Genomic DNA, 16,362 nt, shown 5'->3' on the forward strand with positions numbered 1-16,362 from the left:
AGAGATGGTTTGCCATTCCCTGCCTCCGTGTCATGACCCTGGTATTTCTTAGTGGTCTCCCATCCAAATACCGACCAAGGCTAACCCTGCTTAGCTTCCGAGATCCAGCATGGTGTAGTGGTTAAGAGGGGAGAATCAGGAGAACCAGGTTTGAGTGGACATGTTCATGGAGAAGAGGCTATTCATGACTACTAGTAAAAATGGATATTAGTCATGACGCATGGTCTGATCCTGCATGGCCTTTCTTATATTCTTATGATTCCCCACTCCTCCACATGAGCAATGGACTCTAATCTGATGAACTGGATTGGTTTCCCCACTCCTACACATGAAGCCAGCTGGGTGACCTTGGGCCAGTCACAGTTCTCTCTGAACTCTCTCAGCCTCACCTACCTCACAAGGTGTCTGTTGTTGGGTCTTCCTCTTTTTCTACTGCCTTCTACTTTTCCTAGAATTATTAGCTTTTCCAGGGAGTCTTGTCTTCTCATCATGTGACCAAGGTACAATAGCCTCAGTTAGGTCATTTTAGGCTCTAGGAAGGATTCAGGCTTGATTTGATCCAGAACCCATTTTTTTGTCTTTTTGGCAGCCCATGGTATCTGTAAAAAACTGACGTACAGCGCATTCCTGAGATGCACTGGCGGCCCTCACCAAAGGCCTTTGGAGGCCGGCGAAGGCCTACGCCGGTGCAAGGGCCTACAGTGCCAGAGTCCGGGAGGTGCACACCGGTGTTTGTGGCCCCAGCGCAGGCGTTAGGTGGCCTCCTGAGCCGTTTCAGCTCAGGAATGCCCCCTCTCCCCCCCCCAAGATATGCCACCTAAACCGTGCAACCCTAAGAGGGTTGCATGGGTTTTTTGCGCCGGGTGGAGGTTTCGCCAGGCGCCGCCATGTTGCCTCCTAAGCCCGGCGCAAGCATTCCGGTCAGGAATGCACTGATAGTTATCAGTACAGCTTAAGTGGTTAGCACAATGAACTAGGATTTGGGAGACCTGTGGTTCAAATCCCAAAGCCATGAAGGCCGTTGGGTGACCTTGGGCCAGTCTTCCCCCTCAAATTACCCTTCCTCACAGGGTTGCTGGGAGGGTAAGGTGGAGGAGGTGGGCACATTGTGCACCTCTCCAAGCTTCATGGATGAACGACAGCATAAAAATGAGACGTGATAGGGCATAAGAGGAGCTTCATTTCTGTACATGACACCATGCTGGCTCATAGTAGTATTGAAAGGAAGTTGTTAAAGACTCCCCGAAGAGAGCTGTGGATGGATTTTCTGTCTCTAATACCACACAGATGCATCCTGCTTTATTAAGGAAAGTACTACCTCTCTTGCCTCTATTCTATACATTTCTATACAGAAAGTATGCAATGCGCACAGCAAAATCTTTGCTCAGTTCATAACGGTCTCTGCCACCCCTTTGCTCCTCCAAACTAGTTCTTCTCGAGTTTCAAGTCTTCTTTGAGAAGCAGTTTAGTGCATATCCAGTCTCAGAGACAGCCCTGGTATGGCATAGTATTTAAACACAAGTATGCTGCAACAATGCTACCTATTGTCAGACTGGCCTATTTGAAAGAACTATATCCTATAAAACCAGATAATCTGTGAATCGTTGAACTTGCCCATGTTGGAAGAGTTGCAATGCCTAGCTTGGCAAGGAGCTGAGAAGAAGACACAACAGGGGGCGGGCAAGTGGTCAGCTAGTTAGGACTGTAAGGCTAGAGACCTTTCCACCCTTTTCACACCTCTTGACTGACCTCAGTCTGATACTCTCAGGGACAATTTCCTCCTTCTTCTCAGAAGTCATTCTACCCTCTCTCTCCCTCCTTAGCTAGTTAGACAGCTATAGGTTCTGTCTCTCAACTTTCCTATTCTAAAACATAGTTCCCTCAATAAAGAGCAACTTTATCTTTAATCAGCGAGTCTGACACGTTTCTGCCTACTTAGCACTCTGCCAACAGCCCAATCACGACATGTCAAGACAAGTAAGAGACAATCATCTGCATAAGCAAAGGAGTCATTCTCGGAATGAAGGTTACAAATATTCTGCATAGAATTACCAACGTTTCATAAACTCCAATTCAATTTGGGGTTTGAGGGATCAATGCTCTTGCTAAACGTCGTGGGAATAAAGAGTCATTCCAACAGTTATTTTGCATCAAGTCAACGAGACATACCCTGTGAGCCCGTAGGGAAAGGGAAATGATGGGACCAAGCCATCCTTTATGTGGACTGGAATTTATGCTCGATGCTTGTGTTGTCATGAAATTGTTGAGCTCACACATCCACGGTGTAGCTGCCTTCAGGCTGCGGGCCTTTTAGGGGCACTGCTAGGTACACAGTATGTCACTTCAGGAATTTTATCTCCAGCTGCCTGACACTGAAGTGGCCCTTCAACTATAACCTAAGAGACCAAGATGACTAACAGATCACTGAGGAGGTGAGATGTTACCCTCTTTCAAATGGCCTCTAAAAGAGGCCACGAGCATCGTTCTAGATTTAGCTGAGCCAGTTGGAAACGTTAACAGCATTTGCCCACCTACTGTTAGAACCTGGCTTATCTCATAACTTTTTTTTAGGTTATGGAGGTGATTATGAGCGCTTCCAGATGAATGGTTTTGTAAATGTCAAAGCTGCTAGGCACCTGCAAACCACAAGGGAATGACGACCCCCGTGACAAAGATATCAAGATGAGCACAGGTAGTAATGTACACACTCATCACAAAGACAAAGAAGAAGAGCTGGTTTTTATATGCCGACTTTCTCTACCACTTAAGGAAGAATCAAGCCGGCATACAATCTCCTTCCCTTCCCCTCCCCACAACAGACACCCTGTGAGGTAGGTGGGGCTGAGAGAGCTCTTAATAGATCTGTGACTAGCCCAAGGTCACCCAGCTGGCTTCATGTGGAGGAGTGGGGAAACAAATCCAGTCCACCAGATTAGCCTCTGCCGCTCATGTGGAGGAGTGGGGAATCAAACCCGGTTCTCCAGATCAGAGTCCACCGCTCCAACCCACCGCTCTTCACCACTACACCATGCTGGCATTCTGACTGCATGCCTAGGGTTTCTTCTTAGTTTGGGTGCATATGATTGCTGGCCAATCAGGACCAAGCATGAACCACATGCTGCTTCAATGAGGCTGCTTCTTAGCCCTCTTTTTCTCTATGGTTGGCTAACAGGGAACACACTTGTAGGTCTTGTTCCTGCCCACAATACATTGCATGAATTAGAAAATATGGAACCTGAGATATATCCCATAGTTTTGTACGCTCATATGCCCAAACCCTATGATCCTTGACCCAAGAACAGGGCTGTTACAAGTCTGGCCCCTGTTTTCATTTCTGAAATGATGGAAAGCATGCAAAAAAAATTGACAATTATTCTATGAAGAAGCCATCCAGACTCCAACAAGATGAACTCATCAATTAAAACCTGCCCTCTACCACCAAACTGTTTTAACATCCCACTATTATCCTTTGGATAGTTACTGCTAAAGAGGGACATTAATCATTATATTTATTTCATAGACGCACTTCACTTACTCCATTACAGTTTATATGCATACTTATCATGGCAGTAATTATAGTAATATAGATTTTATTTTACCCCCTAAGGAAGTCGTTCTAGCATTTAAACAAATCTGTACAACAGGAATCAAAAGAATACATTAGCTCCATACTGCTACCCATTCAAGACAAAAGAATGAGAAATTAATTCCAAATCCACAGAAGTGGTATCTCTAGTGTGGTGTCCCCCATTTAGTTAGTCTGTATTTGTAGATGTCTTTCCCGTTAAGAGTTTCTTACGATGCATCTAATTGCATATAATCCCAATGATTTGGAGTCTGCTCTTTAAGACTCATCTGTCTGAAACGGTTATGGCCAGTCTAACGCTTATGAAAGGTCTTTTAGTGTCAGAAATGGGGAGGGTGAAGGACCCAAACCAATTTGGGGAGGGATGGAATTGGTAGAAAAGGTGCCTTGCATTTGGAAGATCTTTAGCATCTCCACCTTATAAAGGACCACAGGGCCAGGAAAGGTCTTCTCATGGACCAAGGCTTTGGGCCCATCCCCTATCAACGGAATGAACAAAAGACTTGGATGAGGAGGCTTAGGCCCAGGAATTAACCTGGCAATCACAGTCACCATGGCACCTACAAAAACCCCATAGAAACACAAGAAGAGCTCCAAGACACAGGGACGTCACTCTCACCTGCAAAGGCAACCTTGCCCCTTCATCAGATTTAGCTCCAGAACCATCTAGAGCATCAGAGAACGTTCCCCAGCGAGTCCAGAAACAGCAGCAGGCATTCCAGTCCTAGAAGGGCCTCTTCTACCATTTAGCAGAGCCATCTCTGGGGAGGTGATGCATGAACCACACGCCTTTGTGTCGGTCTTCTTATTGCCTCCACTGGGGCAACGCCCTGATCACCAACACTCTTGTGTCCAGCCTCTACAGTGACCTAGCCATGGTCCTGACCACTGCCAGCTGCCCTGGACTCTTGACTAGCTCAGATGCTCCACCATAAAACAGCCAGGGAAACTTCTGCACAAGACCTTACAGAGCCACTGCCAAAGTAGACAATACTGAGCAAGATAAACCAATGTTTTGACTCAGTATAAGAAAAGGATGGATTTTATTTTTGTTCCATATGTTGCCATTAAGGACATTTTTGGTCCACCCATTATAATTGCTGGTATCCACGATTTGCTTTATGCGTTTTCCATGTGATGTGTTAATATTTATTTTTACAAGGGATATAGTTTGTAAGTATACAGTGTATACTTGTGTATAATGCTGATCTGGGTGTGTAAAGGGCTGTAAAATAACCCCAGCAAGGGACTTTCAAACCAAGCGAGAAGCAGAGGTAGCTTGCCATTGCCTTCCTCTGCAGTCTTCCTTAGTGGTTTCCTGCTTAGCTTCCGAGATCTGACAAAATCGAGCTATACCATGCCGCCTTCCCTCTGCATAATGGTGATTTACTGATGCACAAATAGCATCAAAAATGCACACATTTTAGGAGGAAAAGTTTGGTGCATGAAAATAAAAAAGGAACAAAAATGAAGGCTCATGGTTCCCATTCGCACAACAGAGGAGCACACTCAAAACCAGGACATTCAAACGGAACCAGTAAGCTTGTGAAGTTGGATCACATCCCTAATATAAGAAAGCTTATTTGTTCTTTACTCTTTAACTATGGTGGATGTGAATTTAATCATGCCAATAGCTTTTGTCAGCTTCCAATGCAACACATGAGGTTTTTTCTAAAATGGGATTCAGGGCTCAATGCGGAATTCAAAAATGCTTTGTTGTATGTTGGAGAAACATTAAAAAACAGAACATAAGCCTGCATCCAATTCATGGCCCCAGGATGATGACTGAAAATATTGTCTTGCCATTTTCTCAAAGGTGCTCTAAAAGCAAACCCAGTGGAATAACAGTACACATCTAGCCACTGATATTTTCCTGCCAGTGAAAAGCAATTGTCACGTTAATAGAATTTTCTGTTGTTTGTGGATTGCATAGATCGGAGGATTCAGACAAGGCATTTTCCTGCCTTGCAAAACATTATCTTGATGATACATAATTTGTAAAGAGACGTCAAAGGGCTTTGCGCACCCAGCAGGTTTTTTTCACAAACTGTTATCCCAAACATCTAAAGATTTCCATCTCAACCCGTTTTTTAAATCTGCCACTGTAAATATTGCAAGCACCTTGGTGAAAGCAACGAGGTTTATTCTTTTCAAGGAAATGTAATGATTGTTGTGCGTTGTGAGAAAAAGGTCAGGATCTGAACAAAATCCTAATTTGGCAAATAATCCAAGCCACGGGCCCAGCGGCTACAGGCTTAGACTTCCATTGGCTGCTTACAAGAAAAAGGTTTAATTTTGTTACTGTGGGGGGGAAAATGGGTCATCAAAAGCAACAGCCAGATGCCATCTGAAATCCAGATCGTCCATTTTGTTGGCCTGGAGGATAATTTTATCTGCAAGTGGAAGTGATGTATAAAATGCAGTCAGCCTTCCTTTTTATAAAAACAAAAGCCACGGTGGTATGAGTTGAACTTCCAAGCTGCAAACAGCCAACGACAAGAGCTGAGGAGAATCTCATACACAAAAACAGGAGACATTTGCTGTAAGGTAAAGGTCCCCTGTGCAAGCACCGGGTCATTCCTGACCCACGGTGTGACGTCACATCCCGACGTTTACTAGGCAGACTATGTTTACGGGGTGGTTTGCCAGTGCCTTCCCCAGTCATCTTCCCTTTACCCCCAGCAAGCTGGGTACTCATTTTACCAACCTTGGAAGGATGGAAGGCTGAGTCAACCTTGAGCCCGCTACCTGAAACTGACTTCCGTCGGGATCGAACTCCGGTCGTGAGCAGAGCTTGGACTGCAGTACTGCAGCTTACCACTTTGCGCCACGGGGCTCAGAGGGTACAAAGAGCAAAATATGAGCCCAGCAGCACCCTGAAGACCACCAAGATTTCCAGGGTATTAGCTTCTGAGAGTCAAAGCTCCCTTTCTCAGGTATCTGACAAAGGGAACTTTGACTCTTAAAGGCTTATACCCTGGAAATCTTTTTGGCCTTTAAGGCGCTACTGGACTCGAATCTTGCTCATGGCTACCTACCTGAAACTTGTTCTATGAAGATCAATCACACATGTTGTTATCCAACATACAATCTTCTCTTGAAGACTGAGCTCAGAGGGGCTGAGTTCTGCAATTTTGAAGGCACTATGAAGGCTAATTGGCTTGGTATATATGATGTCATGAGCCAAATGACTGGTTTCTTTACAAAAATGAAACTATACTCCATCTGGCAGTTTAAATGTATAAGCATATAAAAACATTTCCAGCCAACAAACCAACAAAAAGGTGAACAACCCATCCACCAGATGCAAGGGTGAAAATACCAGCGTTCCCTGCAGAAGCAAGTAAGTAGGTTGTTTAGAAAACTGAGGGAAGGAAGCAAGGGTCTCCTCCGAGGGGCAAAAATCCAGCTGACTCCTGTTTTTATGTACCTCTGATTCCCCAAAACAGAAACAAAACCCATATGGAACAACCCAGCCAAAGATCAGCACAGTGAAATTCTACTGATTTCAACATGGCATTGTGCTTAGCCTTTCCAGTAAAATCAATGCAACAAAGGTCATTTATGCATGGTCGCTTTAACCTCCTTTATTCCCTGTTTCAGCCAGGATCAAATTTTTCAGTATGCATACTATCTCATTCCTTGGAAGCTCAACGCTGTTTCGATGCAAAACGAACGTGGCTTTTCCCATTCCTCTTCTGGCCCGAATTAAACCGTTGATCCTGGCTCATTCCGGAGTCACAGAGCGTGCATTAGGGGGAAACACAGAAGATTGGCTTCTCTCACAGCCAATCACGAAGCAGTGTGTAAAGAGGTGGGGATTCAAGTGCTTCCTGCTTCCTGCTACCTCAGAGCTCTTTCTGAGCAAAAGAAAGGCTTTTTAAAAACGAGGCTTGGATTTCTCCCCCCCCCTTCTTTCAGATTGCTCCGTTTTTTTGTTTTTTGTTCTTAAAATGCTTTTTTATGCGGCAGTTGGGTTTAGGGGGAAGGAAATCTTCTCTCACCGTAAGCCAATTACAGAGCAGCATTTAAAGGGGAGGGACTTGATTTGAGCTTGGGAGAGTGCTTTTCTGTAATCATGGTTTGATTAGCACACAGTTTCATCCCTGATCATTCAAGCCAATGCATAGTTTCCCCCAGCCCAGGTTACTATAATGTGCAATGAACCCAGGTCCAAGCAGGAAGATCCAGCCCATGCATAAAAGACCAAAGAATCTTGTGGTACCTAGGAAACTATCAGATTTATCATGGCATAGTGGACCCCTCCCCACCATCAGGAATGTTTAGAAATCAGCAGAATATACTTTCTTGTTACTAAATGAGGGGTCTGTCTGATTTCTAACCCTCATTCCGCAGCATTTAAAAATAACCCAAAGAAATTATACATCAGGATGAGAACCAAAAGAACGAAAAGCTCATTAAAAGCTCTGAACTTTTGATTGTCTGTCCAAGCGCCATAATAGAATCCCCTTGCCTAGAATCTCTGATGTGAACATTTGTTCATCACCAAGCCTTATCGCTCTCGATAAAGTACGATCATTTGCTGCTTTTCTGAATCAGAACCTATTATCAGACTGGCTTTCATTCTTCCCTGTACTGAGAATCAGCGAACAATCTGCTAGTACATCCTGCTCTGTGTCCCAAGAGATTGCTTCCAACTCAAGGCAAGAGGGGGGAAAGCACCACAAAAGATATATTGCAGCCCGTCTGTAGCACAATTTGTGATGTGCGGCATAAACACTGTGAGGTTTCTGAGGCAACGGCTGATCCTGCAAGTCTAGTTTTTTTGTTGCTGTTCTTGAAAGGTAAAGGGTCTGAACTGTCACAGGAACATAAAACAATTCATTTTATTACATAAACGTGCGGCTCATTCCGACATCACTCACTCACTCCCCTGCCAGTTTTATGGCTGAGTTTCTGCCAACATCAGCTGTGATTCAACCAGGCTTAACCAGACCAGCCTTGCCTGTCACACTTCTTCCAACGTTAATCTCTTATTTTTATGGTCTAGATTCTAGACTCTAGAAGGGGAGGGAGGAGGCCAGGATGTACCATCAGTCAATAGGACAAAAAAAGAAACATTATTTGCTTTTCAAAACTGTGCATTTCAGATAGGGCCCTAGAGTTTGGGTACTCATCCTTTGAGTTTGGATTCTTGCTATCCCACAGGCGAATTAGGTCCCCCATTTAGCACTCGGGCCTTTACTGTCAGATCCTACACCATGCTGGCTTTCAGTGGCAAACAACCTCTTATTCGTCACTTTGTTGGAAGAGCTATGGGGCTGCCATAAGTCGGCTGCAATTTGATGGCACTCTCCACCAACACAGTGGCAGCTATAACTGGCTATTAGCCACAACAACCAAATGTTCCATGTTCAAAGACATCTTGGAATACTAGTTGCTGGGGAAGGGGGTGGAAACAGCTGTCTTTGACCTGTATAGTAGTAGTCAGCAAGGGGCATCTGGCTGACTACTATAATACTAGAACTTGGTGTCACTCAATTAAATTGGTTAACAGTAGTTACAGGACAGATGAATTTAAGTACTTCTTCACACTATGTATAATTAACGTGTGGAACTCACTACTACAGGCTGTGGTGATGGCCACTAGTTCAGATGTCTTTAAAAGGGGATTAGTAAAATTCATGAAGGAGATACCGTAGCTTATCATGACTAGTAACTGCTGATATGACAAGTGGAAACTCCATATTCAGAGGCAATATACCACTAAATAACAGCTGCAGGGGGGGGCAATAACAGGGGAAGGTTATAGCCTTCACGCCTTACTTATGGGGTTCCTGAGGGGCCCTAGTTGGCCACTGTGGGAAACATGATGCTGGATTTGATGGAACGTTTGCTTGATCCAGCTGGGTTCTTCTTAAAGGGTGAAAAGAAGGCATAAGAATCTATTCCAGACACTAACATTTCTGGGATTGATCCTGTTTGACAGTAGAGCTGCCAAGGGCAAACTTAATTCATTAATTAAGATTCAAAGCCAATCTCCTTCAGGAATAAAAGGGCAAACGCCAGCTTGTTTTGGCTGCTTCAAAGAAGACTGATTACCATTAATGGCATTCAGAGCAAATTATAGGGCCAGCTTTTATATTATTAAATCAAAAGAATTTTTCTCCAGCAGCATTCGGAAAATCAGTTTCCAACAAACAGCTACCATTGTTACTCAAAAGAAAAAGGATTTCATTTCTTTTTTATTTCAAGAAAGAACTCCTCAAATAAGTCAATAAATAATCCCTTACGGTAAAGAATCAAATCTAGCAAACCAAAAACGCACATTACCCGAAGAGTTTCCATGGGAAACAACAGAGACATATGCAAGAAAAGCAAAACAATCATTCAACCCGCAAGTTAAACTACTCAAACTCTGATAAAGAGAAAGCAACTGCTTTTCTGGACTTACTGAGAGACTTCTGCCAGCTTTACAGGGAAGCTGCAAACCAAACTAGATGAAGAGAGATCCATGAAAAGGATCTCCTATACTTCTAAAAAGTGTCAAATAACAACCAAAGAAGGTGTCTGATGGGAGCAGGGGGGGAGGGGTAAGGGGGATCACGCTGTTTTCATGATCCAAAATGTCACTCTGGTTTTGCTGTTTGCAACACTGGGGAAAACAGACTGATACCTGCAGAGAAAATTCTTTATATGCAGGTAAAGGTAGTCCCCTGTGCAAGCAAACGGGTAAAAACTGACCTATAATTTGCTCCAAATGGCTAATAATTTTAGTGTTAATTGGTAATCAGCCTCCTTTGAGATACCTGCGCGTTTTCCCCCCGTGATGTAGCCCCAGTTGGAGGATGAACCACAGGAGGGGCCATGGCTCAGTGGTAGAGCATTTGCTTCGCATGCAGAAGGTCCCAGGTTCAATCCCCGGCATCTCCAGTTAAAGGGACTAGGCAAGTAGGTGATGTGAAAGACCTTTCTCTGCCTGAGACCCTGGAGAGCCACTGTCGGTCTGAGTAGACAATACTGACTTTGATGGACCCAGGGTCTGATTCAGTATAAGGCAGCTTCATGTGTTCATGAACCAAGATTACAAAAACAGCCAAAGGGCTTAAAAAAAACCCCTACTGCTCTGCATCATGGCTCCAGTTTGATTGCTCAAAAGTGCAAAAGAGCCGTTCGTGGATTTCTCATCATCATGTCTCGCTTTGCCCTTGGTCCGTCACTGCAGAGGCTGGTGATGGACAATTTGTCCCGGCGTGACAACTGACTTCTAATGACAAACTAGGACCAAGATCTGGAGAACTACCATCACGAGATCCAAGACAAAAACTGTTAGGTGTTGATGCTGAAGCGTGCCCGGCAATGTTCCCTGAAGGTTAGTAAAGAGCATAAACCTAAATGCCACCACAGAGAAAAAGAGGAAAGAAAAAGAGAGTGTAAATAGAGTTTGGGAGGTTTCGTTGTTTTATGTATTTATTTGTGGTGTATTATCCTGCCCTTCCTCCAGGGAGCTAAGGGCAGCATACACAGTTCTCCCAGCCTTCATTCCACCCCCACAACAACCCTGACGGGTAGGTTAGGCCCAAGGCTAGTCAGTAAGCTTCATGGCAAATTGGGATTTGAACCCAGGTCTTCAATCTTACTGCTGTTTTATTGTTTTCATACTGTAAGCTGCTTTGAATATGTTTGTATATTTATTTATTTACTTACTTCAGTGTGGTGTAGGGGCTAAAAGCGGTGGATTCTAATCTGAGGAACCGGGTTTGATTCCCCACTCCTCCACATGAAGCCAGCTGGGTGGCCTTGGGCTAGTCACAGTTCTCTCCGAACTCTCTCAGCCCCACCTATCTCACAAGACTCTAATCTGGTGAACCGGGTTGGTTTCCCCACACCTACACATGAAGCCAGCTGGGTGGCCTTGGGCTAGTCACAGTTCTCTCCGAACTCTCTCAGCCCCACCTATCTCACAAGGTGCCGGTTTTGAGGAGAAGAAGGAGACTGTAAGCAGGTTTGATTCTCCTTTAAAAAGGTAGAGAAAGTTGGCATATAAAAACCAACTCTTCTTCTTCTTGTACCCCATCTTTCTCTCCAAGGGGACCCAAGGTGAATTAAAGCATTCTCCTCTCCCCCATTTTATCCTCACAACAACTCTGTGTGGTAGTCTGGGGTGAGAGAGTGTGACTGGCCCAAGTTCACCCAGTGAGCTTTCATGGCACAAAGGGGGATTCAAACCCTGGTCTCCCAGATACCTGTCCGACACTCTTAACCACTACACAGAGAGCCAGGATATAAATATTTTAAATAAACAGACCTGTCCTCCATGAATTAGTCTAGTCCCCTTCCAAAACTCTGTAAGCTACTGGTCATCACCAGATATTGTGGCAGTGAGTTGCGTAGGATAATGATGTGTTATGTGACGAAATGCTCCCTTTTGCCTCTTCTCAACCAACTGCCAATCTGATTCACTGGCTGAACCCATGATCTAGTTTTATGGGGGAAAGGGAGGGAAAAAATCTCATTGCACTCTTTCCACACTGGGAAAAAGAAGGGATTTCTGCAGAAAGAAAGGGCAGACACTGACCTGTAATGAGTTCCCGCACTTCCATGTCATTTGTCTTCCGCAGTAACCTGATTAAAGCTGGGATCCCATCACAGTTCTTTATCGCCACCTTGTTCTCATTATCCTTTCCGTAGGAGATATTTCGGAGAGCCCCGCAAGCTTTGCGGTGCACCTCAGGCTTTGGATGGTCTAGCAGGCCAGCGAGGATTGGAATCCCTTTGAGGTGCCTCACGTCCTTCTTGATTTTATCGTTCTCGTAGCACAGATGCTGAAGGTACGCGGCCGCATTGGACTTGACCGGGTCGATGGGGTGACTCAGCATAGCAATCACTTCTGGGAGGTCAGGGTCCCGCCACCTGGGATCTTTGCGGATGCTGTCGATGGAAGGAGAGCGCTTGCCCAGGCGGTCAATGCTGGCCATGCTCCCCCTCTCTGGCTGTGCCAATGGCGCGGCGTAACTACCATGCAGGTACGGGATCCTCTCGTCGACAATCTCGGATTCAATTGGATCATCATAACCCCTGTTGGGGAAGCAATAAACAATGAATCATGTCCACACTTTAAAACAAAACACCAAATACGTATCATGTAGGTTGTACCTTTAAATGTGCTAAACCAGGAGAGCCAATAAGGAAGGACTGGAGGATTGCTGGGGCAACCCTAATTATATAAAGTGATATTAAGATAATCTATACCTAGGTCCCAAGTCAGCTCTTGAGGAGGGTTTCCCCACCCCCATTGTCAGGAGTCTATAATAATGGGAAGGTGTTCATATCCCACTTCACATTGGTAGAGTATGAACTTTGTAACTGAACACAAGTCCTGGAACTAAACTTGAGACAGATCAAGTCAAATTAATAGGGAACATGGGACTCTTTTTACAGGACCCATTGAAAAGAAAGTAGCAGCCAATGGGCTGAAACTGATAAGTCTTCTAAGATATTGTCTAAGATATCTTCTAAGTCAAGATATCGATATGCGTGTGTGTTTGTTTAATATGGGTACTACTATTTAAGGAGAGCAAGCATCATGGTCCCCCATCCCTGTTTCAGATCACACAAGAGTGTTCCTCAGGAACCCCTTTCTCATTACTTTAGTAAGTTGGTATGGTGATAGCTTATGAATGCCCAAGAGAATCCTGAGCTGCATCTGGCCACAACCGTCATTTAAAGCAATCTATGTGATTTAAAGCAATCTATGTGATTTCGTTTCACACTGACATTATAGCTGATGTGGCTTCCTGATATAGTTGTGACAAGTGGATTAAATTAAAAGCACAGGCAAACACAACCAGGGAAAACAAAAAAGAAAAAGAAAATCGAGACAAGGAGAACAGAATTGCAACACAAATGCGTTTACGATGAATGCCAAAACATTGCTGGAAAGAACAAATTTTCAACACTTGTGAAAATGACCACAAAATGAGAAATGTAGTTCTGGCTCAACCCCAATTCCTTCTTCCACTTGGTGAAAATGACAGATGGGATAAAAGGATTATTCCTTCAGAAAGCCCCACAACACCCAAGACTTCACAGCTGTTCCAACTCATTGTGAGTATTGCAATCTGTAAAACTTTTGCCATTGTTGCTGGTCAAGCTAATCATTTGATCTCTGGAAACTAAGGCCATATAGCCCTTTTATTGTTTTTTAAAAAAGGGAAGACACTGAATGACCATTATGAAATATTACCAAGGTCAGGCAGAGGGAAACGTAGACCATGAATCAAGGCTGGGACACTACTTCCAGTTCCTAAGTACTTAAGTGCCTGTCTGCATTGCCCCAACGCTACAACTCCAGACATTAATGCCTGAAAAATAGAGTCTAATGTTGTTCCTATAAAAGTGCTAATTTAAAAGGAGTGGTGGAGGAGGCAGAGAGGGTTTGGAGAATAGCGGGGGAGGGGGCAAGCCTGCTGCCCTCAACAATCATGAAGGTGCATTGAAAGTAGATTGAAAGTGCATTATTTGGCATGTGTGAAAGTGCCCTTAGTCTTTAAGGTGCTGCTGGACTCTTGCTCTTTTCCACTGCTATTGACAGACTAACCCATCGTGATCTGCCTCCTAGGGCAGACAGTCGTCCTTTCCATGGGGAGGGGCGCTAGTTCCTCTGGTCTTCCCACCACCCCCGTTGACAAAGGAAAGGAAGCAGCAGCAGTTCGAGAGGCTGAAGGGGAGGACGTAATCACTGCACACTCCCCAGGTGCCTCCTAATTGCACACCAACTGATTTACCTTTTCATTTTAATTGCAAACGTTTTTTTATTGGTAAGCGCCATGGAGGCCATTACGGCTGAAAGGCAATCAATAGACTACAAGACAGACAAGCAAATCAGAAACTACCGCCAATTCAGGGATTACGATCCGGATTGAGTGAGAAAGTATCCGCAGTTCCCCATGCATTTATGAAGCAGCCTTCTACTGACCCAGACCCTTGGTCTATCGAAGTCAGTATTGTCTACTCAGACTGGCAGCGGCTCTCCAGGGTCTTAGGCAAGGGTCTTTCACATCACTCACCTGCCCAGTCCCTTTAACTGGAGATGCCGGGGATTGAACCTGGGACCTTCTGCATGCCAAGTAGATGCTTTGCCACTGAGCCACAACCCCTCCCTTCCTCCTGGGATGCTCCCCCTCCCCTCCTTCCCTCCCCACGATAACAGGGAACGCACCCCAATCCACCCCCTTCACAGTCGCCACAGGGTGGCAGCCCGGAATGCAGCCGCTGCTGCACCATCTTGGGCGTGGATGGGTAGGCCCCACACCCACCCCACATGAGACAACCCCACCCCATCTGCAAGGCAGGGAATGGGATCTACTAGACAGTTGACAGGAGGCAGAGGAGAAAGTGAGGTGAGGGGAAACCTCCCCACCCGATGAGGAGAGAGATCAGGAGCCCCCTGCCCCTATGCATGCAGCTGCGCCCCCTCCCATCCATGGCAATAAGAGGGGGGGGGGGTCAAGGAAAGCACCCCCTCCATTATTTCCTCTTTAATGTGTCATCCCATTCCTGTGTAAAATGGGGGTGGGGTTAACCAGAAATGGAGTACAGAGAAGGAGAGCTACCCCCTCCATTGCCTTACTTAGTAGTATTCCAATATTTAGTATGCCCCCATCCCAATCTTACTTTCCACACTGGACTGAGCTTGGAGGAAAATGTTCAAAGCATCAATGTGCCTCGAGGTAAGACATAGACAAGGCAGTGTTCTGTTCCTCTTCCCCATCTCTTTATTTCTGGGTTAAGCATCGCAAGCTCACCCCCTGGAGCCAGTGTGGTGCAGTGGTTAAAAGTGGTGGTTTGGAGCAGAGGACTAATCTGGAGAACCGGGTTTGATTCACCACTCCTCCACATGAGCGGTGGACTCTAATCTGGCGAACCGGTTTGGTTTCCCCACCTGGGTTGGTTGCCAACCGCCATGTACTAGCTGGAGATCTCCCACTATTACAACTGATCTCCAGCTGATTGAGATCAGTTTCCCTGGAGAAAATGGCTGTTTTGGCAATTGGACTGTATGACATGGAAGTCCCTCCCCAAACCCTGCCCTCCTCAGGCTCCACCCCAAAAAAACCTGGCGACCCTAACTCCTACACATGAAGCCTACTGGGTGACCTTGGGCTAGTCACAGTTCTCTTCGAGCTCTCTCAGCCCCACCAACCTCACAGGGTGTCTGTTGTGGGGAGGGGAAGGGAAGATGATTGTAGGCTGGTTTGATTCTTCCGTAAGTGGTGAAGAAAGTCAGTATATAAAAACCAACTCTTCTTCTTCTGCATGTGAACCAGATGATTTATGAATAAATACACACAGCTCTTCCCAAGCATGTCTAGTTTTACCCACATCCTCTAAGTATACCATCTAGTAGCTCAATTAATCTTTGCATTGAATGGATGAAGCTTCCCTGAATGTGGCCAAGGTGTCGGTCCACCAAGGCCAGTCATCTGTTTGGAGTGTCAGCATCTCCCCCAGGGTACTCTCAAAGACTTCTGATTATTTTCTTTTTATGTTTGTTGATCTCTTTTTTTTTTTCCAGTTCTCTGCTTGAGATTGTTGGTTTTGTAGATTTGTTTGTATTACGCACAAAGGCTATCCATTTTTAATGGCACAGCGAATGCAATATTTATACATACATGCAGCGCACTCCTGAGGTGGGGGGCTGAAAGTTCTCCAGAGGTGGCGTGACCCCACCCTCAGCGTAAGTGGCCTCTTATCATGGAGTAAGAGGCACTTATGCTGGCAGTGGAGGCAGTTCTGTTGGTGCCTGGGCGCCA

General features: G+C 45.2%; 1 protein-coding gene and 1 non-coding gene across 6 annotated transcripts in view; one reads left to right on the forward strand and one right to left on the reverse strand.

The window, feature by feature from the left end:
* The window catches only part of ARVCF (ARVCF delta catenin family member), a 291,383-nt gene that overhangs the window by 117,003 nt on the left and 158,018 nt on the right, over positions 1-16,362 (reverse strand). For all 5 annotated transcript variants that reach the window (XM_056859269.1, XM_056859270.1, XM_056859268.1 and 2 more), the window contains exon 4: positions 12,126-12,625. In XM_056859269.1, coding sequence (XP_056715247.1) covers positions 12,126-12,625 — 500 coding nt within the window. The remainder of the gene's footprint in view (positions 1-12,125; positions 12,626-16,362) is intronic.
* Positions 10,406-10,480, forward strand: TRNAA-CGC (transfer RNA alanine (anticodon CGC)). The gene has a single exon. It is a non-coding gene; the product is annotated as a tRNA-Ala (tRNA).

Source organism: Euleptes europaea, chromosome 13 (genome assembly GCF_029931775.1).
Source record: "Euleptes europaea isolate rEulEur1 chromosome 13, rEulEur1.hap1, whole genome shotgun sequence".
In the NCBI taxonomy this organism is placed as follows: domain Eukaryota; kingdom Metazoa; phylum Chordata; class Lepidosauria; order Squamata; family Sphaerodactylidae; genus Euleptes; species Euleptes europaea.